General features: G+C 56.0%; 1 protein-coding gene across 4 annotated transcripts; it reads left to right on the top strand.

Annotated features, from left to right (window-relative positions):
- Positions 1-204: 204 nt before the first annotated feature.
- Positions 205-26,179, top strand: KANSL3 (KAT8 regulatory NSL complex subunit 3). 4 transcript variants are annotated; one of them, XM_062632751.1, is made up of 22 exons: positions 205-505; positions 1,831-2,004; positions 3,177-3,267; positions 3,371-3,556; positions 3,673-3,804; positions 4,104-4,220; positions 5,130-5,231; positions 5,365-5,436; positions 6,900-6,974; positions 7,412-7,569; positions 8,178-8,241; positions 8,720-8,920; positions 9,732-9,879; positions 11,090-11,167; positions 14,507-14,698; positions 16,276-16,360; positions 17,300-17,454; positions 17,891-18,003; positions 18,530-18,749; positions 18,929-19,062; positions 22,857-23,013; positions 25,478-26,179. In XM_062632751.1, the coding sequence occupies exons 1-22, from the start codon at positions 273-275 to the stop codon at positions 26,011-26,013; spliced, it is 3,423 nt and encodes a 1,140-aa protein (XP_062488735.1). In that variant the 5' UTR covers positions 205-272; the 3' UTR covers positions 26,014-26,179. The 4 variants fall into 4 exon arrangements, with proteins under 4 accessions (XP_062488735.1, XP_062488731.1, XP_062488733.1 ...); XM_062632747.1 differs by lacking the exons at positions 205-505; positions 14,507-14,698 and having other exon boundaries at positions 1,833-2,004; XM_062632749.1 differs by lacking the exons at positions 205-505; positions 22,857-23,013 and having other exon boundaries at positions 1,833-2,004; positions 25,478-25,615.
- The last annotated feature ends 372 nt before the right edge of the window (positions 26,180-26,551 follow it).

The following is a 26,551-nucleotide window of genomic DNA, read 5'->3' as shown; positions in this document are numbered from 1 at the left end:
CCCCATTTCACTGTATCCCCATGTCTGTCTGTCCCCATGTCCCTGTGCCCATCCCTAACCGCCCGCTCCGCTCCGCTCCGTCCCGCTCCGTTCCGTTCCGCTCTCCGCGCTTTACCCCCTCCCCTCCCCGCTCCGCCCCATTCCACCCTCCGCGTTTTACCCTCCGCGCGCAGGCGCAGGACCCGGAGGAGGGGGATGTGTCCGCGCATGCGCAGCGGGCAAGCGCGGGATAGGAGGGGCCTGTCGCGCCATGTCGCGACGGTAGCAGGGCCATGTCGCAGCGCGGGGGGGACCGGGACCGGGACCGGGAGCGGGAGCTGCAGTGGTCGGCGCGGAGGATGGGGACGTCGCTGCTGCTGCAGCTGTCGGCGCACGAGCGGGAGCTGGACCTCGTCTGCCTCGACCACAGCTACGCCAAGCCCTGGAGCGCGCACCCCGACGCCAGCGCCGCCCGGCCCACCCGCATGCTCTTCCTCACCCCGCGGCGCCAGCCCGGAGCCGGCCTGTGAGCGCGGCCTGCGGGGGATGTGGGGCTGAGGGGTCTGTGGGGGGGATGTGGGGCTGAGGGGTCTGTGGGGGGGATGTGGGGCAGAGGGGTCTGTGGGGGGGATGTGGGGCTGAGGGGTCTGTGGGGGCGATGTGGGGATGAGGGTCTGTGGGGGGGATGTGGGGATGAGGGGTCTGTGGGGGGGATGTGGGGCTGAGGGTCTGTGGGGGGGATGTGGGGCTGAGGGGTCTGTGGGGGGGATGTGGGGCTGAGGGGTCAGAGTGGGGGGGGGGGGATGTGGGGCAGAGGGGTCTGTGGGGGGGATGTGGGGCCGAGGGGTCTGTAGGGGGGATGTGGGGCCGAGGGGTCTGTGGGGGGGATGTGCGGCTGAGGGTCTGTGGGGTGGATGCGGGGCCTGTGGGGCAGAGAGGGCTATGGGGGGGGGATGTGGGGCTGAGGGGTCTGTGGGGGAGATGTGGGGCAGAGGAGCCTGTGGGGGAGATGTGGGGCTGAGGGGTCTGTGCAGATGAGGAGGACCCTGTGGGGAGATGTGGGGCCTGTGGGGCAGAGGAGCCTGTGAGGGAGATGTGGGGCTGAGGGATCTGTGCGGATGAGGAGGACCCTGTGGGACGCCTTGTAGGGCTGAGAGGCCTGTGTGGGGGATGTGGGGCTGAGGGGTCTGGGGACAGGTTGAGGGATGTTCTGTGGGGCTGAGGGGTCTGTGGGGATGAGGAGGGTCCTGTGGGGAGATGTGGGGCCTGTGGGGTTGACGGGCTTAGGGGGAAGATGTGGGGCCTAGGGGTGCCTGGTAGGGCTGAGGGGCCTGTGGAGGGGATGTGGGGCTGAGGGGTCTGGGGACAGGTTGAGGGACATTCTGTGGGGCTGAGGGGCCTATGTGGGGCTGGGTAGGGCCCCCCAGGGGTCTGTGGGGCAGGCTCAGGGGGTTATGTAGGGCTGAGGGGTTGCTGAGATGCTGAAGGGGATCTTGAGGAGTCTGTGTGGGTGCTGGGGAGGCCCTCAGGGGCCTGTGTGGGGGCTGAAGGGCTTGTGGGGCAGGTGTGTGTGGGGGTCTGTGGGTCTAAGGTACCCGTGTGGGTGCTGCGGTGTTCCTGAGGGCTCTGTGAAGGGGGGACTTGGGGACCTATAGGCTTGGGATAAGTAGGGCTGGGGACTACCCTGAGACATCTGTGTGGGGCTGAGGGGGTGTGTAAAGGGAGAGTGTGGGGCAGGGGGTTATCCTGTGGGCTTGTGGGTGCAGGGAGCTGCCGGGGCTCAGAGCAGGACCCCTGGGTTAGGGACCCTCAGTGCTCCCCTCCTCTAAAGCACCCCCGTGTTCCCGGCAGAGAGGCCGACGTGGTGCCCATCGACGTGGAGACGGTGACGCCGGTGGCCGTGCCGCTCTACGACAACCAGAAGGCGCGGAGCGTGATGAACGAGTGCGAGCGGCACGTCATGTTCGCCCGCACCGACGCCGATGCCCCCCCGCCGCCCGACGACTGGGAGGAGCACGTCAACAGGTAGCAAAGGGCAGCGGGGGGGAGAGCTGTGTCCAACCTGGCCTTGAGCACTGCCGGGGATGGGGCAGCCACAGCTTCTCTGTGCCAGCGCCTCAGCACCCTCACATAAATCACTTCTTCCTTATCTCCAACCTAAATCCCTCCCGTTTCAGTCTGAACCCATCACCCCTTGTCCCATCCCTACAGTCCCTGATGAAGAGCCCCTCTCCTGCATCCTTGCAGCCCCCTTCACACACTGGAAGCTGCTCTGAGGTCTCCACGCAGCTTCTCTTCTCCAGCCCCAACGTTCTCAGCCTGGCTCCATACGGGAGCTGCTCCAGCCCCTGAGCATCCTCATGGCCTCCTCTGGCCTCACTCCACCAGCTCCATGTCCTGACGCTGGGGACCCCAGCACTGCACACAGGGCTGCAGTGGGGGTCTCCCCAGAGCGCAGCAGAGGGGCAGGATCCCCTCCCTGAGCTGCTGCTCACGCTCTGGGGGTGCAGCCCAGCACTGGGGGGGTTCTGGGCTCAAGCGCTCACTGAAGCCGGCTCATGTTCATTTTCTCCTCACCCAACACCCTCAGTCCTCCTCAGTCTGTTCTTAATCACTTCTCCACCCAACCTCTGTCCCTGGGATTGCCCTGACCCAGGGGCAGGACCTTGCCCTTGGCCTTGTTGAGCTCCATGAGGTTCACGTGGTCCCTCCTCTCCAGGTCCCTCTAAGATCCCATCCCTCTGGTGTGTCACCACACCACACAGCTCGGTGTCATCAGCATCTTGAGTCCAGTTTCCTCAGTGCCTGCTGTGGAAGGTGCTGGATTTTATGGCAGAGGCTGTTGAACCTTTGCCTCACACTTCCCATGAAAGCCTCCTTTCTTTGGAGGCAGTTGGGCCAGTGAGTTGTTGTAGATCCTCAATCCAGCCATATTCCAATGTCAGACATGGGAAAGGAGGATATGTAGATATCCCACCCTGCTAACAACCCCCCTGGAGCTGGATTCCAATCAGTTCATGGTGGTCTTGACATTACAAACTGTTGTGCAGGAGCAAAACTCTCTTTGCCCATGGCTGTAGATCAGTTCTGGAGCACCCAATACCTGGCTGTGCTGCCTTTGGGAAGGGGCAGCAGCCCGCAGGACCTGGGTGTCTGTGTGACACTGACCTCTGTCTCTCCCTCTGGTTTCCTGACAGGACAGGTTGGACAATGGCCCAGAACAAGCTGTTCAATAAGATTCACAAGGCTCTGCAGTCTGACAGGCTGGCTCGCTTGGCTAATGAAGGGGTAAGGCTTTTCCTCCCCGTTTCCCTTCCTGCATCCCTAGATGCACGTGGAATTGCCTGATCTTCCCCATCGCTGTGTTTCTGTGGGATTTCCTGGTTTTTAGGCTTGCAATGAGCCAGTCCTGAGGAGGATAGCAGTGGACAAATGCGCTCGGAGGGTCCGCCAGGCTCTGGCCAGTGTCAACTGGGACACCAAACTGATCCAGTGGCTGCACACGACGCTGGTGGAGACCCTCAGCTTGCCAGTGCTGGCTGCTTACCTGGATGCTCTGCAGACACTTAAAGGAAAGGTGATAAAGCAGTGCAAGGCTTTGCTGTCCCTTACGTTCTCCTTGTATAAAGTCATTAAAGGGAGCTGGTGGAGTTTTTATCCTTTTCTTTCTTCTTTCCTGGCCCCTGGTTTCAGATCCCCACTCTGATCGACAGGATGCTGCTCTCCTCTACCACCAAGACAGGGGCAGCGGGTGCTGAGGCTCTGTCTCTGCTGCTGAAGAGACCTTGGGACCCAGCAGTGGGTGTCTTGTCACATAATAAACCAGTGAGTGCCTCTTGGGGCTTGCAGGGTGGGTTTCACATCAGCTTTAGGGGTCCTATCCTTTTGCTGTCTTCTTCCCACCTCTCTGTTGCTTCCTGGCCTCTTTTCCTCCTGCTTTAGACTTGCTCAGTGAGGGGGACTCCTGTGGGACACATTTTCCCCCTGTACTGTCCTGAGGTAGCTTTGCCTGGGGAGAATGGGATGGATGAATGAGCTATGGACATCCCCGTGCTTTGTTGTGCAGGCTGGGCACAGGCAGGGAACGTGCTGGCCCTGACACATCTCTTTGTTGGACTTTGTAGAGCAAATTGCCTGGTTCCCCCCTCATCCTGATCGCTTCCTCTGGACCCTCCAACTCCATGTTCCCCACTTCCCGACGGCACCGGTTCTGGCAGTCACAGCTTTCCTGCCTGGGAAAGGTTTGTATGGCTGGTTTTGGAAGGAGGGGAGTTCAGACTAGGCTGGGCTGCAGTGGCTGAGCTTGGTTCTATAAGCCTTTGATGCACCAAGGTACTTGGTTGTGCTGAAAGCAGAGGATGGTGTCTGCCACCTGCACTTGAGACACCGCACAGGGGATGCGCAGTGTTCAAGGCCAGGTTGGACAGAGGCTTGGGTGACATGGTCTAGTGTGAAGTGTCCCTGCCCACAGCAGGAGGGTTGGAACTGGAAGATCTCAAGGTCCTTTCCAACCCAAACCATTGTCTGATTCTAAATTGGCCAAATTGAATGCATTTGGGGTCTCTTGCTTACCAGTATTGTCCATCTTCATTGAATCATCAACTGGTTTGGGTTGGAAGGGACCTTAAAGCTCCTCCAGTTCCAACTATGGACAGGGACCCCTTCCACTGGAGCAGCTTGCTCCAAGCCCCTGTGTCCAGCTTGGCCTTGAACCCTGCCAGGGATGGGGCAGCCACAGCTTCTCTGGGCACCCTGTGCCAGCGCCTCAGCACCCTCACAGGGAAGAGAAGGTGAATTATCTTCCTGATAATCTTCATCAGTTCAGATTGTGTTGTGACTGTTAGGAAGGATTGATGAGTCTCCGACACAAAGAGGCTGGAGGAGACTGTAGGTCACCTCAGTCCTCTGCCTGGATGCAGGCTGCTCCTGATCAATGTGGCAGATGTACTGGGTGTATCAGAGCCAGGTGAATGGCAGGGATTTCCTGTTTTTAGGGGGTTTCACTTTCTGTGGGAGTGAATCCCAGGGGAAAGAAGGAGCAAGAAGCATAAATTCATGCTCAGATGTGGTTCCAGTCCGTGCTAGTTGTTGTCAGTGCTCATTCCCAGCAGATCCCTGGTTATTCATTGACCTTCCCTTTCACCCCTCAGGTGATTCCCATCACCACCCACCTGCTGAACAACGGCAGTGGGGTGGGAGTACTGCAGTGTCTCGAGCACATGATTGGGGCTGTGAGGGGCAAAGTGGCTGAGGTGAGTACAGCAACAAACCTCTGCTGCTCCCATCCCACTCCTCCCCTTGCTGGAGGTGTTGTCCCACCCCAGGGCATCATCGTCCCGTTGTCTGTCCCTCTCCTTCACCCATGTCTTGTTCTTTCCCCCATAGATTCACAGCCACTTCTCTCACAAGCCCATCATCCTGATCGGGTGGAACACCGGTGCCTTGGTGGCCTGTCACGTAAGTACCCGATTCCTTCACGTCCTCCCACTTGACAGCTTCAGTTCAGAGTTAGGTTTGAATTGCTGCTGGTTTAAGACTTTTTAAGAAGGGTTGTGCTTGTCCCTTTTCTCTTCCCAAGGCCTGGCTTTGAGACAGATGCCCTTCCTGGTCCTGGGGACATAGACAATTCCATAGCATCCCAGGTTGTTCATGGATCATCTGGTCCAACCTTTCTAGGCAAAACATGAGCTAGACTAGATGTCCCAGCACCCTGTCCAGCCAAGTCTTGAATGTCCAGTGCTGGGGAGTCCAGCACTTCCCTGTGGAGGTTATTCCAGTGGCTGGTTGTTCTCACTGTGAGCAGTTTTCCTTTTGTGTCCAGCTGGAATCTCCCCAGGAGTAACTTCTGCACATTACCCCTTGTCCTATCCATGCGAGTCCTTGTCAAAAGAGAGTCTCCAGCTTCTTTGTAGCCACCCTTTAAGTACTGGAACATGGGGATAAGGTCTCCCCTGAGCCCTCTCATATCAAGGTTGAACAGACCCAGCTTTCTCAGCCTTTCCTCATGTACTGCCCATTGCTTCGATCATCTTTGTGGCTCTTCTCTGGACCTTCTCCAGCCTGTCCACAGCTTTTTTGCATAGCAAGGATCAAAACTACCCAGTATACCAGGGGCGGCCTGATAAGCACCGAGTGGGACAATGACATCTTTATCAGAGAATCACAGAGCAGTTTGTGTCAGAAGGGAGTTTAAAGCTCATCCAGCTCCAACCCCTGCCACGGGCAGGGACCCCTTCCACTGGAGCAGCTTGCTCCAAGCCCCTGTGTCCAACCTGGCCTTGAACACTGCCAGGGATGGGGCAGCCACAGCTTCTCTGGGCACCCTGTGCCAGCGCCTCAGCACCCTCACAGGGAAGAGCTTCTGCCTTGTCTGCAAGATTTGACACTTGTCCTTGCTGATCATCAGGTTCTCAGCACACTCTTCCAGCCCATCCAGGCCATTCTGCAGGGTGGCTCTCCCTTCCCAAGTGCCCACTGCCCCGCTCAGTTGTGTCCCTGGCACACTTCATCTGTGTCCAGCTCTGGGGCAGCAGCACAAGAGGGACGTCAGCTGTTGGAGCGAGGCCAGAGGAGGCCACGAAGATGCTGCAAGGGCTGGAGCAGCTCTGCTCTGGAGCCAGGCTGGGAGAGCTGGGCTGGGGCAGCCTGGAGAAGGCTCCTGAAGAGGAGACCTGAGAGCAGCTCCAGTGCCTAAGGGGGCTGCAGGAAAGCTGGAGAGGGGCTTTGGCCAAGGGCCTGTAGGGACTTTGCCACATATAATTAGCCTTTTGACCCACTCCATGTTTTTTCCCCCACTCTTTTAACCCAACAAAGCCAGTTCTAAGCATGGAAGATGTTTCTGTGCCCGGCAGGACCTGGCAGAGCTGTGTTTGCACCTTGATGCACTCAGCTGTTGAGTTGCTGACTCTTTTTCCCCCCAGGTTTCAGTGATGGAGTATGTCACTGCAGTTGTGTGCCTTGGATTCCCCCTTCTCACTGTGGATGGCCCCAGAGGGGTAAGGACCAAAGGCACATGGAGCCATTTAACAGCAAGAGTGGGGTGAGGAGTCCTGTGTTGGCTTGTCTGTGCTGTTACACAGGTTTGCTCCATCCTGGGGTCTTATCTGTGGGGTCACTTGTTCACTGTGGCCTTTTGCCCTGGAGAGGACAATTTGGGTTGATTCATATGGAGCCCAAATTGCTCCTTTATTAACTGACCAGTGTGTGATGGGGTTGGGAGTGTTGGGTTGAGCTGTTGAAATGGCAGATTCTGAGGGCAGTGGGAATCTCTATCAAAGGCATTTGCTGGAGCATGGTGCAGCTCTGGAGCAGTTTCCTTTGGGACTGGTCTGGCTGTGTAAATCCCACTGGGAAGCTTTACTTCAGCCTTATCCCAGGTTTGCTCCTAAGACTGGATTGGTCCTTCTGGATTACAGTTCCTTTGCTCTTGCAGGATGTTGATGACCCCCTCCTGGAGATGAAGACCCCTGTCCTCTTTGTGATCGGGCAGAATTCCCTGCAGTGCAACATGGAAGCCATGGAAGATTTCCGGGAGAAGATACGAGCTGATAACAGCATGGTGGTGGTGGGAGGAGCAGATGACAACCTCAGGTAACGCTCTCCCGGATGGATCCTCTCTTCCCAGGAACACTGGGCAGCATCTCGGTGTGCTGTGCACAAATGAACCCCCAATTCGGGTACCGAAACCAGATGGGAACTGCAGAAACCTGCTCCATCAGGATCAGCTTTGTTGCTCCAAACCTGGAAGGTTGGAGAGAGGGTTGTTTATCTGTGATAAGTCTGTATCATTTCTCCCATAAAGATCCAGGGTACAGCATGGGATGACCCCAGAGCAAGTATTTGCTCTTTCATGCCTCCCCTGCCTCTGGAATACATGGCTTTTGGAGGCTGTGCACAGAACTAGGGTGAGGGAGGCTGGAAGAGCCGTGCAGGAGGCAAGAGGCTTTTAAGGTTTCAGGAGACTTGTGTATGTTTGGGATAACTGCAGCAAAACCCTGAGCAAGGAGTGAGAATAGAGTTGGGCTGAGGCCAGAGCTGCACCCAGCAGGACAGACAAGGGTTTGGAGCATCATAAGTGTATAGTGGGGATAATCAGTGAAGAAGAGGAAAGAGCAATGTGAAACTGATAGTGGGACTGAAGGCATGCTCTTGTGAGTGTGAAACCCACCGTGTTGACTTCCATCTGCTTTATTGAACAGGATAAGCAAAGCCAAAAAGAAGTCAGAAGGCCTCACCCAGAGCATGGTGGACCGCTGCATCCAGGTAAGCACAGAAATCTTCCTCTTACACTTCTTATCTCTAAACCAACCCTGTGCTAAAATGTCTCAGTGACACCACAAGTTCTAACCTCACTGCCAGGCTTGGTTGGGTTGAAGGGGGTTATCTCATGGGTGGGATTTGGAAGTGTCCCTCTCCTTTCAGGAGGAGAAACATGAGCTTCCTGGTAGTGCACCTTAAATAAAGAGCGGGTTTCAAGGTCGTCCAGTACCCTCTGCCTGGGGAATGAAGCAGGAGCATTGGAGATCCCATCCTGCTTCTCTCCCATGTGTCAGAAATCAGTGGGGTATGAGCTTAAATGAGAAGCCAAGCTCTGTCTGTAAGGTTTTAGGGTTTCTTTTTGTGGAATATTAGAGAGAGCCTTGTCCCTTCAGGAATCTTTTGTTCTCTTCTTGTTTCAAGCTGTGAAGGCGAGTTGGTGAGACCCCTGCACAGCACTTACTCTGTGTTTCACCCTTCCTAGGATGAAATAGCTGACTTCTTGACTGGAGTCCTCACCCGAGCAGAGAGCCACTCGGGCTCTGATCCCCGTGACCTGGATGCCGAGAAGAAGAAGAAGCCCCGAGACTCCACCAGGAGGGATCTGTCCTTTGACCTGCCAGAAAGGAGCAGCAGACCTGCCTCCCCAGCAGCCAAAGTGCCTGCTTCTCCTTCAGGCTCAGAGGTGGGGGCTCACTCTGGGGTACTTTGAGCTGGGGGAGGCTGAGGTTGTTTAACAGATGCTTTTGTGTCAGTGAATTATCATCAGATCACAGAGTGGTTGGTTTGGGTTGAAGGGACCTTAAAGATTGTCTCATTTCAGACACCTTCCACTGGAGCAGCTTGCTCCAGCCTGGCCTTGAACACTGCCAGGGATGGGGCAGCCACAGCTTCTCTGGGCACCCTGTGCCAGCGCCTCAGCACCCTCACAGGGAAGAGCTTCTGCCTAAGAGCTCAGCTCAGTCTCCCCTCTGGCAGGTTCAAGCCATTCCCCTTGGTCTGTCCCTACAGGCCCTTGTCCCAAGCCCCTCTCCAGGTTTCCTGCAGCCCCTTCAGGCACTGGAGCTGCTCTCAGGTCTCCCCTTCAGGAGCCTTCTCTTGTCCAGGCTGCCCCAGCCCAGCTCTCTCAGCCTGGCTCCAGAGCAGAGCTGCTCCAGCCCTCGCAGCAGCTCTGTGGCCTCCTCTGGACCCACTCGAACAGCTCCACATCCCTCTTGTGCTGCTGCCCCAGAGCTGGGTCAGGGCTCCAGGGGGGGCTCACGCTCTGGGGGTGCTGCCCAGCACAGGGGGGAGTTCTGGGCTCAGGTGCACATTGAAGCTGGGTCATGGGGGGCTTCTTGTCAATCTGTGTGTTGGAAGAGGGAGGTGAGGGGAATCCTGAGGCTTGTGGTGGGGCAAACAGATCTGCTCCATGGGGAAGGCTGTGCTGCTGCACTCAGGCTTCCAACTGCTCCTTAGGGACACGGGGGTAAGATGTGTTCCTTCTCTTCGAGCAGGACTTGTCCAGCAGCCCCACTTCAAGCCCCAAGACCAAAGTGGCCGCTGTGTCCTCCCTGCAGAAGCCCAGCCAGATGGGCCCCACGCAGCTGCTGAAGAGGCACGTGCCAAGGCCAGACACTGTCCTCGCACACAAGCAGGCCCAAGGTAATGCCCTGCAGCTTCCCCACCCTCTCCCCTCTCAGCAGCTGGAGTTTTGGTCTTTCTCTGTCGTGATGTGTGTAGGTTCTTGTCTTCTGAGTCCTGTCTTGGATCCTAAGCTCCCTGGGCAGCTTTCCTTGCAGCTTGGCCCCTGTTTGTCATCTGATGGAGGGTTGGAATTAGGTTGGAAATAGTGTTTTGGCAGAAGGGTTTTCACTTCTGGCTGAGCAAGTCAGCACATAGCCACACTTAATTCAAGTGTGAGCCCCTTGAGTGGTGTGTCAGCCTTAAAGGCTGCTTGGGAGGAAGAATAAAGGTACTCAGGAGGTGATTGAGGCTGGATTGTGACTGGAACAATGGGTTTGAGTAATTGCAGAGTCATCTTGCATCAGATGGCAGTGCAAAACCTGCTCTGAGTAAGAAACCAGCTTCAGCCATATGGTTTTTGTCCTGTTGGATGCTGGTTACAAACTTCAGCTTCAGCCCAATGGTGAACACTGGAATGCAGGTCATGGGGGTGTTGGGGATGATTCCTTGTGGTGAATGTCAGCAGCACCTGGGGTGTAGTTCTCCATCCTCTCTTCTCTCCTTGTTGTTGTCTCCTGCAGCAGTGTCACCCTCCACATTCCCTAAAGTGTTTCTCTGACATTCCCTGAAGTCTTTCTTTGACTCCAGGGGGAAGTTGAACCTTAATTTCTGAGAGCACAGACTAAAGGAATCTGTTCCTTTGTTGTAGCAGAGGAGGTTTCTATCACATGGGAGGGAAGGTCTGTGCAATGGGATGTGTTGGGGCTGCCTTGTCATGCCAGGAGCCCTGGGGCAGGGTGGCCTCTGGCCTGTGTTTGGTGGCTGTAGCTGTTCAGGAAAGTGCTGGCTGGTGTCTCCCAGCTTGGTGCCACTACTTGGCCAAGCAAACTGTGCCTCTCATAGCCAAGCCTGCTGTCATTCCTGGGTGCTGGAGCTTTTCCTCATCTCTCTGGGGCTGGAGAGAGCTCCTGCTGTTGGGCTGTGCTCTCTGTGAAAGCTGGGATGGAGCCTCTTGTGGTGTGGGATGTGCTGCACTGCTGTGAGGAGCAGGAGGTTGGAGTGTCTCCGTTGTGCTCGGTGGCTGAGTGGTGTCTGGAGCTCTCTGTGTGGGTCCCAGTGGTGTCCCTGGAGCTGTGTGTCCCCTCCAGAGCCGGGCTGTGATACTGTAATTCTCTCTGATTCGTTTCAGCTCAGTTTGCTGCTTTTCTGAAACAAAACATGCTGGTGAGGAAAGCTCTTCCTCCTGGCACCTCTTCATGTCTCTTTGGTGAGTATCTCCTCACTTCTTCCTGTCTCTTTCTCTGTCTCCCTCCTTCTCTCTGTCTCTGCTACCTCCTTTCATCCTCTTCCTCTCCCCTTGCACTGGTTTGGGGATGTGGCCCAGCGTGTCCCCTTGTCCCCCTGCTTCTTGCTTTCTCACTGCTGTATTTGAAGCTAAAGCTGATGGCTCCTTGCTACTGAGAGCAATAACTTCCCCTGAGCTCTTCCCCTCTCCCAGTGGGTACATGGAGCTGTGGAGGCTGGCAGTTGGTTTTGCTCTGGTGGACTAAAGCTTTGTGACTGATGTGGTGACATTTGTGGTTGTGAATTTAACCTGTGCTCCTGTGCTGGGGTCGAGGGGGGATGTGAACAGCAGCCTGGGAGACCATGAGTGTTGGTGGAGCATCCCAAACACGTAGGAGCAGATACAAGTGTCACTGAAGGGGCAGATGTGGACATGTGGGGCAGTGGGTTTTGCCTAGAGCAAGTTAGAGCAGAGAGGTCAGGGACAGGGATGGCTTTGGGAAGATAATGATGGGGTGGAAGAGGGATGCTGTCTGCACCAGGGGACGTGGAGTGAGCAGTCTTTAGTCCTGTGCTATCTCGTGCTGGGTGCTGGTGCACGCAGAGAGATGTGTATGTGTTGTTGCTCTGAGGATTGGGGATCCACAGCACGTGTAAAGAGATGTTTTGCCATCCTGAAAGGCAGTGACTATATGGATCTGGGATTAGGAGAGGAGGAGGAGCTGAAATCCAAGCCCCCGGGGGGCTGTGGCGTCATCATGTGAGCTGTTGGTGTCAGTTCTCCTATTGGGTGACCCCAGGGTGCGAGAGCATTGATGTGGATAGGAATTGGCCTTTCTCCATAGCCCACTACTGATGCTTTCAACTGGATGAGGCAAACCATGGGTGCAGAGAAGCTGGTGGTACTTTGGCACATGGTGTGGAGACTCCAAGGATACAGGTTCCTTGAGCACACCCCAAATAGGCCAAACTGCACGTGTACAACTGTGGCAACAGCTCCCGAGGCAGGGATTGGCTGGGCTGGTTGGTGTAAAGGTTTCTTTCTCCTTTCAGCCTTGTCTAAAGGTTTCTTTCTGCCTTGAGCCTTGTTTTGTGCCCTCCCCTGTGTGATGAGGTTGGCCTGGAAGCACACACACAGAGCCCTGTGCTTATCCAGAGTCCTCCCACCCAGCATCAGCTGGGAAGAGGAAGCACACTGGCTGTTCCTGTGCTGGTGGGGATGTATGGAGAGGCTGGCAACAGCCTGGCCTCTGATTTGATCCAAAGCAGATTGAGATCTCTGAGCTCTTTACTACACTGGCTTGGAAGAGTGAGATGTGAGGTAGGAGCTGGGGCGCACAGCTTTGGGAGTGGGATGATTGGGCATGTTCAAGGGCAGGTTGGATGGGGCTTGGAGCAAGCTGCTCTAGTGTGAGGTGTCCCTGCCTGTGGCAGGGGGTTGGAGCTGGATGATCTTAAGGTCCTTTCCAACCCAAACCATTCTGTGCTCCTGAACACGCAGCCCCAGTGCGAGTAGAAGTGGGCTCCTCTCTCCTGCAGTGGGGACACAAAGGGATGTTGGGTCACTGCTTGCTTTGAGGGGCACCTCATGCCGCTGCCTGTGCATGTGCCCTTTCACTGCCCTGCTTGGCTGGTGGCACTTTGGGGGGGTGGCTTTGGTGCCTGGGGTCTGTGCACGCCTGAAGAGGTCTCTGGATGCTGATTTGGATCATGCATGTTTGCAGGAGGGTGGGAGGCACAGGAAGAGAAGGCTCCTTAAGGGGAGAGCTTAGAGCAGCTCCAGTGCCTAAAGGGGCTGCAGGAAACCTGGAGAGTGGCTTTGGACAAGGGTCTGTAGGGCCAGGCCAAGGGGAATGGCTTTAACCTGCCGGAGGGGAGACTGAGATGAGCTCTTAGGCAGAAGCTCTTCCCTGTGAGGGTGCTGAGGCGCTGGCACAGGGTGCCCAGAGAAGCTGTGGCTGCCCCATCCCTGGCAGTGCTCAAGGCCAGGTTGGATACAAGGGCTTGGAGCAAGCTGCTCCAGTGGAAGGGGGTTGGAACTGAATGAGGTTCCCTTCCAACCAAATTAACGGTGATTCTATGATGTTCAGCTGTGGGGATCAGGACACCAAGCTTGGCACTTACCCTGGGGAGAGGAGTGACCCCAGAATGCTAGGAGTTGTCTGACATGTAGGGTTTTGGCCACAGTCTTGTCGTACGCCCACTTCAGAGGTTTATGGGTGGCATGCAGGGGAGGCTGTAAATGCATACACAGACACACATGCACATCTATATTGATTGTATGTAATATATCCATATTTATCTATATGTAAATGAAAAGGTATGTGCATCTTGGCCCCTGGGTTGTTGACTACACAGCTTGGACACTCAGGACCATCTGGAGCAAGGGACTTAGCTGGCCCCGCAGTGGTCTGCAGGAGCTTTGCATGGAGAGGGCTGGATGATCCTACACCAGTGGTGGGAGACCCGTGGAGAGTGGATGGGCAGGATGTGGCAGCTCTTGACTGTGTTTTGTGCCTGAGCTGCCCAGAGGTGCTTGTCATGGATCCTCTCTGCTGTTTTGGGTAGCCCTGGCCCTGGCAAGCTCATGCTCTGGGCAGGATGTGATGTGTCAAGGACATGACGGCAAAAGAAGCCATTGATGTGGAAGAGAAATCCCAGCTTGTGGTTTTCCCCCGTAGTCTCAAGCAGTGCAGGGTATCTGGGGCTTGGCTTTGCTGCAGCACCTCCTGTGCTCACGCTGCTTTGCTCAGTGCCTTTAAAATGCCTGTGCTTTAGCTCCTGGAGGGCCAGTGAGGAGCACTGGGAGGGATGTGCTGGATTGCAGGCATGCACATACCTTTGCTGGTGTGTCAGGAGCAGGCTGAGCTTTAATCCAGCACTGGCAGCACCAGCTCTGTGAGTCTCTGCATCCTCATCCCCTCACCTGGAGCTGAGGGATGTTGGAGAGGTCTGATGCCAGGATTCATTGTTAAATGAGAAGTGTCCATGAGGAGATGAGCTATCACTGGAGGCATCTGTTTTCCTTCGCCACAGAGGCAAGACAGGCTTTATGTGCTGTGATGTGCTGTATATGCTTAAGTGCTGTATATAGCTTAAGTGAAGTCCTGGCCCTAAACCAGGAGCTTAGGGCATGTGGAAGATGAAGTAGATGGTGAAAAGGAGATGTGTGAGCTCCTGGTGCATGGGAGATGGGCAAGGCTGGCATGGAGGGAGCTCTGGAAGCGTGCATGGGCATGTGTCCCTTCTCCACACCTGGGAGCAGCGCTGACCTCGAGGGACCGGCCACCACTTTTCAAACAGCTCCTTCTGTGTCCCCTAGTTCCAGTGTCCTCAGAGCACTCGGAAGGGGCTGACAAAGATGATGTACGTGTGCAGCTGAAGAGGCACCAGACCCCCAGCCCGACCCAGTGCACCAAACCCTCCAAACGCGCCAAAATCAAGGTGACCATTGTGTCTCACGGCGATGCTGCTGGCGTGGGGAACGGAGCAGCCCTCAGCACCCAGGCAGAAAGTGAGTTGTGATTGTACAGCTGCTGCTGAACCAGAGAGCGGGCTCGGTGCTGGGCCCCGTGGGGAGGGAGCTGTGAGCTGCACAAACCAGGCTGAGCCTCAAGGTGTGAGTGCCGTGGGGAGAGCTGGGGAGCGTGGGGGCTCGCAGCACGCAGCAGCTTGGCAGGAGCCTCTCTTTGCCATAGCACGCTCCAGTGAAGTGCTCCGTGGCAGCCAAGGGGAATTTGGCTCCTTCCTCCGAGGCATCAGGTGCTGCTGGAAGCAGGAAGGTCCTGGTGGACTCCTTGCTCCAAGTAGGTCGTGTGCACCTCCAGTTCTGCTCCTGAATGAAGCTCTCACCTGGATCGTGCTCCTGCTTTAGGGATGATGGTGATGTTCCTTCCTCTGGAAGTCCTTTGTGTGTCCAGACTTCAAGATGCAGCCGAATGTCCCGCTCTGCTCATCCCCTTTGGCCCTTGAGTGGCACAATACACACTTGATACACATAAAATTCCAGCTCCTCTCCTGCCTCTGTGGCTGGGAAAACCCACCTTGCAGAGGCCCTGCTGTCCAGGAAGAGGTGATGTGCTCCATCTTCTTCCCCTTGAGCCTTCACAAGGGAGGCTGAAAGCTTTGGCTGCTCTCACCCTAGACCTGGAGGATGTTGCCTTGGTGCTGGCCCATACATCTTCCTCACGTCTGTGTCTTCCTCGTGGTGGAGTGCAGCGCTCCAGATGTGCCCAGCAGTTCTCATTGTCAGTGCTAGTTCAGTGCAGGGCAGGATGGAAAGGTCATGTCTCCATTCTGGGAGGAAATCACAGGGGTTCAAAGCTGAGAGAGAATTCCACTCCCTTGGAAGCACCTCGTGGTTACTTCAGGAGTTCCTTTGAACTGGGAAATAGGATTAAGCACCACGCATCCTTGAAGGTCCCAGTTCCTCTGCTGGCAGCTTTGCAAATCTCTGCAGACTGGAATCTTCTTCTTTTAATTTTCCAAACTTTACTTCTTTCCACAGAAAGGAAATGAATTGCAGAAGTAAAACATGAACCAAAGCAAGAATTCCCTTTAACCGTGCGTGTGAGCAGAGGAAGGCACCAGCCAGACTCAGTTGTATCCCTCAAAAGCTGCAATAAACACATCTCGTGACTCGTCGCATCCCTGTGTATTTTGTAAAGTGGCTCTAAAGGATGGGGACCAAACTCCATCAGTAGCAACCAGCCAGGTCCAAACTGCTGTGCTGAGGTGGTAGATCCGTGCTGTGATGGATTAGGAAGAGGGGATTAAGAGCAGATAACGTTTAGGAGAGAGATTTGATGCTGAGGGTGTGAGATTTGACTGCTTTAGAGATCTATGAAGCTGATTCCTTCCATTTTGTCTCTTGTAACACTTCCACTATGGCAACTTTCTGGTTTTTAGCCACGGCTCTGCTCTGTTGGATGCTCCCCATCTCCGGTAGCTGGAGCGTGTCTGCGGCAGAGCTTTCCTTCAGGAGGTGCTCTGTGAGCAGGATGAGCCCGTGGGGAGCTGTGTGAGAGATGGGGCATCCCTGGAGACTCCCAGAGGAGAGAAAGGGACATTCCTTCTTCTGTTCTCTTGCAGTGGTCGCTGGGAAGCCGGTCCCCGTGGCTGTTGGCCAGGCTGTGCCGGGCGTGAAGGAGCTCTCAGGACTGCTCACCACCCCCAAGTGAGTGCACTGGGGTCTATGGGACAGGCTGCTGATGGGAGGCACCACGACAGGGTGGGTTCTGCATGGGAAGCTTGCTGGTGTCTGACTTGTGACTGGAGTTTTGGGAGGTGCAGGAGGCTCCTGAGCTCTGTTTCTCAACCAGCAGTTGAGTTGGAGAATGGCAGGAGTTATATTTGTATGTGGTTCCCCAAATCCCATCTCTGCCTTTGGAATGACTGTGATGTCTTTGCCAGAAATGGGGTGTTTAGTTCTGCCCTGCATTCCCTCTGACAGCCAAGCTTTCTTTTCCAGAGATAGGTGAAAGAATCATGGAATGGTTTGGGTTGGAAAGGACCTTAAAGCTCATCCAGCTCCAAGCCCTTGCCATGGCCAGGGACCCCTTCCACTGGAGCAGCTTGCTCCAAGCCCCTGTGTCCAACCTGGCCCTGAACAGTGCCAGGGATGGAGCATTCACAACTTCCTTGGGCAGCCTGAAGAAGCCTTGATATTGGCTCGTGGGATTTATGCTGGGAAATGAATCTGATGTTGAGATCTCACATCAGTGTTTTCCCTTTTAAATCAATCCAAGCTTTGGAGAACTGGACTCTGATGTGGGAAGGGAGAGGAAGAAGAGCTGTTTCCAAGCAGCAAGTGGGTTCTAAAAAGGAGAAGCATCACTACAGGGTAGATTCCTCTTGGGCAGGGCTGCACAGCCCATGGAGGTAGGTGCAGACATGGAACAAGCTCACTTCCAATTTGGAAATACACCACTTTTGGTGGAAGTGCTCCTTGTTTTACCTGCTCTAGAAACAGCAGGGAAACATCACTTGCTTTGGGTTTTTGTAGCTCATTTTGTAGCCTTATGCTTCCAGGAGCCCTGCTTTAGGCTCGTGACAGTCCCTGGCAGAGCCAGCTCACGTTGCTAACCAGTCTCTTCATCTTCTGTTTGCTCTGCAGGCTGAGTTCAGCAACAGAAACCTCCTCCACGAGCCCTGCTCCATCCTCTGTGATCCCCAGCAGCACGACACCCAGTGCTTTCCATGCCCTGCAGAGCAGGCTGGTGGCCAGCAGCACCCACTGCCTGCAGGCCCAGCCAGCCAGTACCCTCCAAGGTACCTGCCTCTCTCCATGTCTCTTGTGAATGTAAAAGGTAAAGCAGGTTCAGAATGGTTTGGTGGATCCTTTCTTGCATTCTCTGGTTGCTTTGGGTTTGGCTGAGGCAGTGTTTGAGATCCCATGGGATGCATTGAGTGAGGCTGCAGGTGACTTGTTAATTGTGTCACTTCTATGTCATGATGCTTTGAGACGCCAAACCCGACCTCCTCTTGCTCCCAGGTCTCACATCTAACCTCACTGGTAGCTGCAGCAGTGAAATGGGTTGGACTGTGTGTGTAGAGTGGCTGGGAGCATCCCAACCTCTAGGCGGGCTGCTTGGGATGCTCCTCTTTAAGGAGCAGCTTTGCAGTTGCCTTTCATGCAGCACACCTGGAATTCCATCGTGCTGCTGAATTCTCCAAGCCTCATGTTATTCGTTGCATTTGTTTTTAGGAGCAGCATCTGCCAGCAGCCTGCTGCAAGGGCTGAGCTTCAGCCTGCAGGACATTGGGACCAAGTCATCTCCCCTTCCAGCCAGTGTGGCTGCTGCTGGGCAGCCCGTGCAGGTATGCAGCCTCCAGGTATCAGAGATCCCGTGCTGGAGGGAAGCTCTGAGCAGGGTAAAGGAGTCAAAGGGGATTCCTCATAGGCCCTGTTTGCTTCAGAACTAGAAGGGATGATGGGGTAGGTGTGAACTGCAGCTGAAATGATGCATCCAAGCCCTGGCAGCCTGCAGACGTGGGCTAAGGATTCCAGTGATGAGGTCTAGGAAGCAGGGCTGGAGGATTTTCACCTAGAAAATGGTGGAAAGGAGACAGAGGATGAACTGGGGGGATCTGTGTTCTTACCTGGAGACACATGCCTGTGGTGTCTCAGGCAACTTCAGCTGGAGATAAGCCCATTCAGCCCTGGTGGCTTCCTTAGAAGAGGAGCCAGAGTTTCTCGTGGTCAAGTTGAAACAAGGGTGTGCAGACTGGCAGGGACGAGTTCACTTGCATTTAGACCTGCTCGTGGCCACCAGGATGACGTGTGGAGACTCGAAAGACCTCTGGCTTCCTTCCAGGTTCTCACTGCTTCTGCTTCTCCTTCCAGACCTCAGCTGTGAAGAGCCCTGCACCTATCCAGAACCTGAGCGCTATAACCACAGACACCAGCACCATCGTCCGCACCATCCCCGTTGCCACCTCTCTGTCCTTGGGAGCCTCAGCGGGTGGGAAGCCCACGGCCATTCACCAGCTGCTGACGAATGGGGGCCTGGCCAAGCTGGCCAGCAGCCTCCCTGGCCTGGCTCAGATCTCCAACCAGGCAGCAGGTGAGGGACAGGGGTGCCTGAAGCACCCCATCGCCTCGAGACCACTGTTCCCAAAGCTTATTTTGCCTCTGAGCTGTATCTGGGGGATTCCTGAGCATGGGAAGAGGCTTCTGATGCCCCCAGGTTGGTGAATGTGGCCTCCATGTGTCTCAGGAACGTGTTGCACGTGTGTTTTCCAGGCTTGAAGGCCCCCACGACCATTACTGTGACGCTGCGAGGGCAGCCCAGCCGTGTGACCACACTGAGCCAGGCTGCCATGGGCACTGTGCAGCCCCAGCTCGAGGAGCAGGCAATGCACACACAGGCACCTCAGGTAACTTCTGGCATCTTCTCCGTAAGGAACGTGTCCACTGCTGCTCTTGTGAGCTTTTTCTGACCATCACAGTCAAGGGCTGTCGTGGGGGAAGTGTCCCTGGGCACGTCTGTTGGGTGCCATGAGCATTTTGAGGCTGCACGGAAAGGGTTGTTAGGACACCCCTTCATGTCTGTTAGCAGCAGGGTTGGTTGTGCTCCATAGCCCAGTAGGACCACACTGAGGAGATCTTCAGCTGGACTCCAGAAGCTGACATCAGCACAGGATTTGTTCCTAAAGCTCCAGGTTTTGGCAGAGACAGGTTTTGGTGGGAGGAGGAAAGCTCCCACCTGTCTGTTCAGGCAAGAGAGTTGGGGTCTTGAAGATGCTGCTTCTGACTATCACAGAATCAACCAGGTTGGAAAAGAGCTTTAAGCTCATCCAGTTCAACCGTTCCCAGCCCTGCCAAGGCCACCACTGACCCATGGCACTGAGGGCCTTGTCCCCACAGTGTGTGAACACTTGCAGGGACGGTGACTGCAGCCCTGCCCTGGGCAGCCTGTTCCAATGCCTGAGCACCCTCTGGGGAAGGAATTCTCCTCAGCTCCATCTAAACCTGCCCTGGGGCAGCTTAAGGCCGTTTCCTCTTGTCCCATCCCTTGGGAGCAGAGCCCAGCCCCTCCTGGCTCCATCCTCCTCTCAGGCAGTTGTAGGGAGCGATCGGGTCCCCCCTGAGCCTTCTCTTCTCCATCTGAACCCCCCAGGTCCCTCAGCCCTTCCCCATCACCCCCGTGCTCCAGGCCCTGCTCCAGCCCCATTGCCCTTCTCTGGCCCAGCTCCAGCCCCTCAATGTCTCTGTTGTAGTGAGGGCCCCAGAGCTGAACACAGGATTCGAGGTGCAGCCTCACCAGTGCCCAGTGCAGGGGCACAATCCCTGCCCTGGCCCTGCTGCCGCACTGGTGCTGCTCCAGGCCAGGATGCTGGGGGCTGCCTGGGCACAAGCTGCTCGTGCTCAGCTCTATCAGCAAAGTAGATGCCCTGTTGTGAGGCTGGGCCCTGTGGGAGTTTGGGATACTGCACTGTTACCTTCTCCCTGACCCCAGTTCCTGCTCCTTCTTGCTGCTGTGCTGCTGAAACCAGTTTATGGAGTGCTGAGTGTGTGCTCCAAGGTGGTGACTGTTGGATACAGATCTCCTCTTGAAGGTGGATCTCTGACAGTTAGGAAAAGGTCTCAATATCTGGACTCTCGACACATGCCAGGTACTGTCGCAAGGATCCCGGCTGCCTTCTGGCTTCCTAGGTTAAGTTTGGTGTGGTTGAGTTGAAAGTAAAAGGTGCTGAGTCAGAGAGGGGGTTCTGTTGTGAATGTAGTGGTCTTGGGTACTGTAACATGGACAGTGTCACAGCTTCCCTGGGCACCCTGTGCCAGTGCCTCAGCACCCTCACAGGGAAGAGCTTCTGCCTAAGAGCTCATCTCAGTCTCCCCTCTGGCAGGTTCAAGCCATTCCCCTTGGCCTGGCCCTCCAGGCCCTTGTCCCAAGCCCCTCTCCAGGTTTCCTGCAGCCCCTTCAGGCACTGGAGCTGCTCTCAGGTCTCCCCTTCAGGAGCCTTCTCTTGTCCAGGCTGCCCCAGCCCAGCTCTCTCAGCCTGGCTCCAGAGCAGAGCTGCTCCAGCCCTTGCAGCATCTTTGTGGCCTCCTCTGGCCTCGCTCCAGCAGCTCCAGGTCCCCCCGGTGCTGTTGCCCCAGAGCTGGATGTCCTGGGTCACATTGAGCTTCTCACCCAACACCCCCAAGTCCTTCTTCTCAAGGCTGCTCCATCCAGCCTCCCCCAGCCTGTGTTTGTGCTTGGAATTGCCCTGACCCATGGGCAGCACCTTGCATTTTGAACTCCATGGGGTTTGCATGGACCCATCCCTCCATCCCTCCAGGTCTCTGTGGATCCCATCCCTTCCCTCCAGTGTGTTGCCAGCACCACACAGCTCAGTGTCCTGGGCAGACTTGCTGAGGGTGCTCAATCCCATGTCTATGTCACCAGCAAAGATGCTTTCCTTCTTCATCCGTGTTGGACACGGTTTTTGGGCTCTTCAGAGGCTGTTTGATCAACCATCAGAACTCCTGTGCTCTCCTTTGTTACCTTTGAGGGACCCTCAGTGTCCAGCAGCACAGTGACTGCCCACTGTGATGAAACCTGGTGCACATCAACTCCAGGGAGAGCAGCATCACATACAGGTTAATGTTTAAGGCTCTTGGAACTGGATGCTGGATCACACACTGTGACTTCCCCTTACAGTGCTGAGCTTGTGTGCTTAAGGTAGGGCTTCATTGTGCAGCGGGCTGGGAGAGCTGCTTCACAAGCAGACTGAAAGCTGTGTGTTACAGGAAATGGCATGAGCTCTGTGTTTTTGGAGCTAATTATAGCCCCTGACATCAGCTCCCTGGCCCTTTAGCACACAGGATTGGGTAAGCTCACCGGGCTTCCTGTAAATGAGCACATTTACAAAAGGCTTTGGGGGAGAACTTGAGGGCTCAGACGTGTGTTTTCAGCAGTAGCTGGTGGCGTTGGTTGGGTTCCCTTTGACATTCCAGCTCTGCTGTGGCTGTGCACTGTGGTTCTTCACCTCCAGGGGCTGGGTGATGCCTGTAGCAGGGCCTGCAATCTGTTGGGTCACCCATTAAACCAGGAGGTGGGAGACTGAGGACTCTCCCGGGGGAGTTTGGTGCAGATGCTTTCTGTGAGCAGCAGAGTGAGAAGCAGCAAGAGCGTTTGGGTGGCTTTAAAATGAAAATGCAAGTGAGCTTCAGCTCCTCTCCTCAAGCAACTGCTCCACAGAGTGCTTTGAACACTTTCTGTATGGGGTCCCTCCCTGCAGCTGGTTATATCCTGGTAGTAGCTCCGTAAAGCGTGGAGTGATGCTGATGCTGGATCACACTCTTGTGGCACAAAGATCTCCACAGCAGTGACTGGAGCTGCAAGCTGAGGCCATGGTTCGAGCTTTGGGCAGGAGCCTCCTTTGGATGGCACAAGGGGAGCCGTGGTCCAGCCTTGCTGCAGAGCAGGCTGTGACCTGCCTGGGCATCTGGTGAGGGGCTCAGACTTGAGCTGTGCTTTGTCAGTGGTAAAGGGCTGTGAGCAAGCTGCCTTAGAGGAGTCTGACTGGAGAGGTGAGTATCTGCTTTTGTAGCTGGGAAAGCTCCTTTGGAGCTTGAGCTGTGTCAGCTCAGGGCCGTGAGGGCCCCCAGGTTGAGCACAGGAGCACACACACCAGATGCACCCAGGCAGACTTCAGGCAAGTGAAGCAGCTCCAGAAGCACTTGAAAAACCTCTTGAATGGGGAATTTCCAGGTATTCCACTGCAGCTGATCAGTGCTCTCCAGGACGTGCCACCATCAGAGGGGTTTGTACATCATCAAGCAAGAGGGAAGCTCTTCTGATGCAGAGAGTGGTGTGTGCTGATGCAGGTTTCACTGGTGCCACTGGTCATAGCGTGTCGCTCTTCCAAGTGGGTCTGCACTTGGGAGAATCAATCCTGAGCTCCTGGCTGTTGCTGTGCTATTAGTGCAGAGGGTTAATGACGAGCAGGAGGGATTTCCCTGACGGCAGAGATGGGGATAGAGCCACCCCATTCCCCTCTGCAGAAAGGCAAGGAGTTAGTGCCGGTCTTGGTAATGCCAGGTTGGAAGCAAGGGCAAGGCAAGGAGAAGCAGGCAGAGGATGTGCTCTGCTGTGTTAGGTGAGGTCTAGCACAGATCCCCAGATGCTGTATCCTCAATAGGGGGCATTTCCAGCAGCTCTCCCTTACTTTAACCCTTCCAGGCTCCAGACGGTGCTGGTGGGAACGTGGCCGGCCCAGCCTCCAGCGCCGCCTCTCCTGGCAAGCTGCTGCCTCACATGGATCTCAGCAAAGCCCAGGCTGGTGCAGAGATGGCTCCTGCCGACCCCGCGGCGCGCCTGCCCGCGGCAGCACCCGTAGGTGAGGCGCATGGCACTCGTGGGGATGGGCGAGGAGCAGAGGCCGGCTTGGAGCCGTGCCGCCGGGTGAGGCGTGCCCTTTTGAAGCCCATCGCTTCCAGTTAGGCTCCCCAGTGGCTTCTCTGCACAAGGGGTTTTGGCTCCGTGCAGCCGTTTGTGAGCTGTTGCAGGAGAGGAGGGTGTGAGACTTGAGCCCAGACACGGAAGGCTCTACCTGCAGTTTGTCATGAGGGCCCCGTCATGCTCTTGTGCAGACCCATCTATCTACAGCTAAAGCACTGCTGAGAGCCACTACCCGGCCTGTAGCCTTAGACTTAAACCTGACACAAAGCAGTGGCGTGCTCCATCCCATCCTCAAAGGCTCCATTGCATCCTCGGAAGCGGCTTCGGTACCAAAGAGCCCGCTGCTGAGCCAGAGCTTTCCTCTTCCTTGGTCCAGCTGATTTCCAAGTGTCACTGTGAGCTGTAGTCAGCCCTCAGCCTGGATCTGCTGGATGGGGCTCGCTGCGGCTGGGCCAGTTGCCCAGAAGGCCAAAGGGGCAGCTCTGTGGTGCCCGGGTTTGACCTGGCAGGAATTAAACCCAACTGATTGACTCTGCAGACACTCAGACTCAGCAGAGAGGTGCAGAAGCACTGGGCTTAAGTGGACTTGAGCGTGGCTTTTTTGTGTTCCTTTTGTTACTTGTCAGAGCCAGTGGGTGAAGTTAGACCTGTGGAGAACTTCAGCTGCTTCCACTGGAGGTTCAGGTTGGCTTTGTGGGCGGCAGGGAGGATCAGTTTGTGAGAGCTGCTGGAGCTGTAGGGTTTTAGTGCAGGAAACGTTCCAAACACTTTGTTTCATGGAGCGGTCATTGCTGATGTCAAACAGCATCATCGCATCTGGGTTCTGCTTCCCCAGCCTGCATGGGGTGGCTGGAGTAGTCGCCTGTTTCCACTGTCCTGCCCTCGTGGACCTCAGGATGATGGGGTCACTGGTCCCATCCTGGTTAGGCAGTTGTTGTCAGCCTTTGTTCTGTGTCCTCCTCACTCGAGGCGCTTCATTAGGGACAGTTTCACACTGCACTGGTGGTGGTTGTGGCACGGTGACACCTCTGATGAGTGAGGAACACTTTGGTGCTGCTGTATCGGAGATTATAAAATCACAGAGTGGGTGGTTTGGGTTGGAAGGGACCTTAAAGCTCCTCCAGCTCCAACTCCTGCCACGGGCAGGGACCCCTTCCACTGGAGCAGCTTGCTCCAAGCCCCTGTGTCCAACCTGGCCTTGAACACTGCCAGGGATGGGGCAGCCACAGCTTCTCTGGGCACCCTGTGCCAGTGCCTCAGCACCCTCACAGGGAAGAGCTTCTGCCTAAGAGCTCATCTCAGTCTCCCCTCTGGCAGGTTAAAGCCATTCCCCTTGGCCTGTCCCTCCAGGCCCTTGTCCCAAGCCCCTCTCCAGCTTTCCTGCAGCCCCTTCAGGCACTGGAGCTGCTCTCAGGTCTCCCCTTCAGGAGCCTTCTCTTGTCCAGGCTGCCCCAGCCCAGCTCTCTCAGCCTGGCTCCAGAGCAGAGCTGCTCCAGCCCTCGCAGCAGCTCCATGCCCTCTTCTGGCCTCGCTCCAACAGCTCCAGGTCGCTCTTGTGTTGCATTCTGATGCTGGGATGTGCTGCTGCTGCCAGGTGACCCAGCGTGCTGGGTCTGCTGCTTTCCACTCCTTGGTGCCCATTCCCAAGGGATGGAGCCAACTCTGGCGACTGCAGGGGCAAACCATGGGCTTCTCCAGGCTGGGGTCTTTGTGGCCCGTGTTGTCTTTAACCAGAAGCAGGTCTCCAGGCTCTTTTCCCCATCCCTTGAGCTCATCTAAACCCAATGATTAGGTTCTCTTGGTCTCTCTACCCTCTGTTGCTCTTTGGCCTGTGGAGATGACTTGGATTGGGTAACAACCTCTGCCTTTGCCTTAGGACTCAGAGGCCTTCATTGCACAAAGCCTGAAGTCTTTTAGCTGCTTCCTGGGGTGCAGCATGATGAGGGTCTGAGCATCCCAGTGCTGCCTGTGGGATGGAGTGGAGATACCATGAAATGTGGTACCTTGAGCCAGGCCACGGAGAGCATCACGAGCTCAGTGTGGTCTGTGGCAGCTCAGCAGGGAGGATGGGGCAAGCTGGAGCGGGCTTGCCCGAGGAGGAGCCATGACACCTTGTCCCAGCAGGAGAGGACTTCTGCTGGGAGAAGATCAGGCACTGCAGGAAGAAAGGAGGCTTCCTTGGGGGGTCTGGGTGGTTTTGGAGAGGAGCGGGCTGATGGTGCCCCAGTTTGGCTGTTGTGGTTTCCTTGCCCAGGCTGTGATGGTGCTGGCGTTGGTTTTGGGGTCAAGGCCAAGGCCAGGGCTTCTGTTCAGTGTCAATAGCTGTGACCTTGCCACTGGGGCAGCAGCCGTGTGGCACCGTGTCCCTGTGGGCACTGACCACGCTGTCCCCTTCTCCACAGTGACCACCACCAGCCCCATGAAGACTCTGTACGTCATGTCGGACGCCAAGCTGTCTGCACTGACCAAGTCTGTGTTGGCTGAGGCTACCTCTGTTCCCCTCAAGCTGCCGAGCATCCAGCCTTCCTCCTCCTCCTCCTCTGCCACTGGTGCTGTCACCCTTGCCAGCACCCCCAGCCCTCCCGCCAGCCTGGTGCACTCGAAGGTCCTGCAGACTGCTTCCAAGACGGTCATCCTGACCTCAACACTGGCCACGGTGAAGGGTGATGGACCCCTGGGACACGTCGGGGAGAAGGTCAGCTTGACCAAGAGCGCTGCAGCCCTCGGCCATGCTCTGGGGGCAGTGGAGACCCTGGGGAGGGTTCCCTCTGTGGTGGACGAGGGGAGCACCATCATCCACAGCAGAGAGGCTCTGGCCAGCAGACAGCTGCTGTCCCAAGGGGTGCTGCCAGGAGGGGCTGGCACCACGCTCATAACACTGGGCAGCAGCTCCTCCATCATCGCCACGGCAGGGCCCACGCTCGGGCAGAAGCCGTAGGGACCCCCCGGGATCCCTATGGATCCACAACGGGCATTTGGGAAGACTTGAGCTCGACTGTGGAGTGGGATTGGAGCAGCCCCACGGGCCAAGCTTGGGCTGGAGCAAAGCGGGGGGATGTTCAAGTGGTTTTGTTGCTGTTTAATAAACCTTTCTTTTTCTTGTTCTCTACTCCCCTCATTGCCCACGTCCCTTCCCAAAGCACCTTCAGGGTATCCCAGCCCTTGCCTGCTTTTCCCAGCAGCTCGTGTTTGAAAGGAGAGAAGCAGCAGAAGGGCCCTGAGCCACAAAGTGGGTGCTGAGATGATGAGGTGAGGCCGAGCTGGGCACCATGGTTTGGATAAATGTGTTCCCCCCACAGCAATTCACATGGCTGTGAATTGGTTTCTGTGGGAAGCGGGGATAATCCCGATGCTCTGTGTGTCTCCATCCCATCCGGCAGCTCTGCTGCACCCTGAGCACTTGAATCCTGCTTCCCAAAAGGAATGTGGGGAGTGATGCAGCATTTGCTGGCCAAGATGCTTTCGGGGAGCACAGT

Source organism: Pezoporus occidentalis, unplaced genomic scaffold (genome assembly GCF_034315485.1).
Source record: "Pezoporus occidentalis ecotype Australia unplaced genomic scaffold, CSIRO_AGI_Poc_V1 ctg396, whole genome shotgun sequence".
NCBI lineage: Eukaryota > Metazoa > Chordata > Aves > Psittaciformes > Psittacidae > Pezoporus > Pezoporus occidentalis.
The sequence above is the reverse complement of the archived record's forward strand: the minus strand, read 5'-3'. Positions and strand labels throughout refer to the sequence as shown.

What these genes read in the sequence shown, in the direction of transcription:
- KANSL3 (XM_062632751.1), top strand. Translation starts at nt 273, where the DNA reads ATGTCGCAGCGCGGGGGGGACCGGGACCGGGACCGGGAGCGGGAGCTG. An exon ending in GTGCCTTGGTGGCCTGTCAC is followed by an intron (nt 5,437 to 6,899) that starts GTAAGTACCCGA and finishes TTTTCCCCCCAG; the next exon opens with GTTTCAGTGATGGAGTATGT. An exon ending in CTGCTGGGCAGCCCGTGCAG is followed by an intron (nt 18,004 to 18,529) that starts GTATGCAGCCTC and finishes TTCTCCTTCCAG; the next exon opens with ACCTCAGCTGTGAAGAGCCC.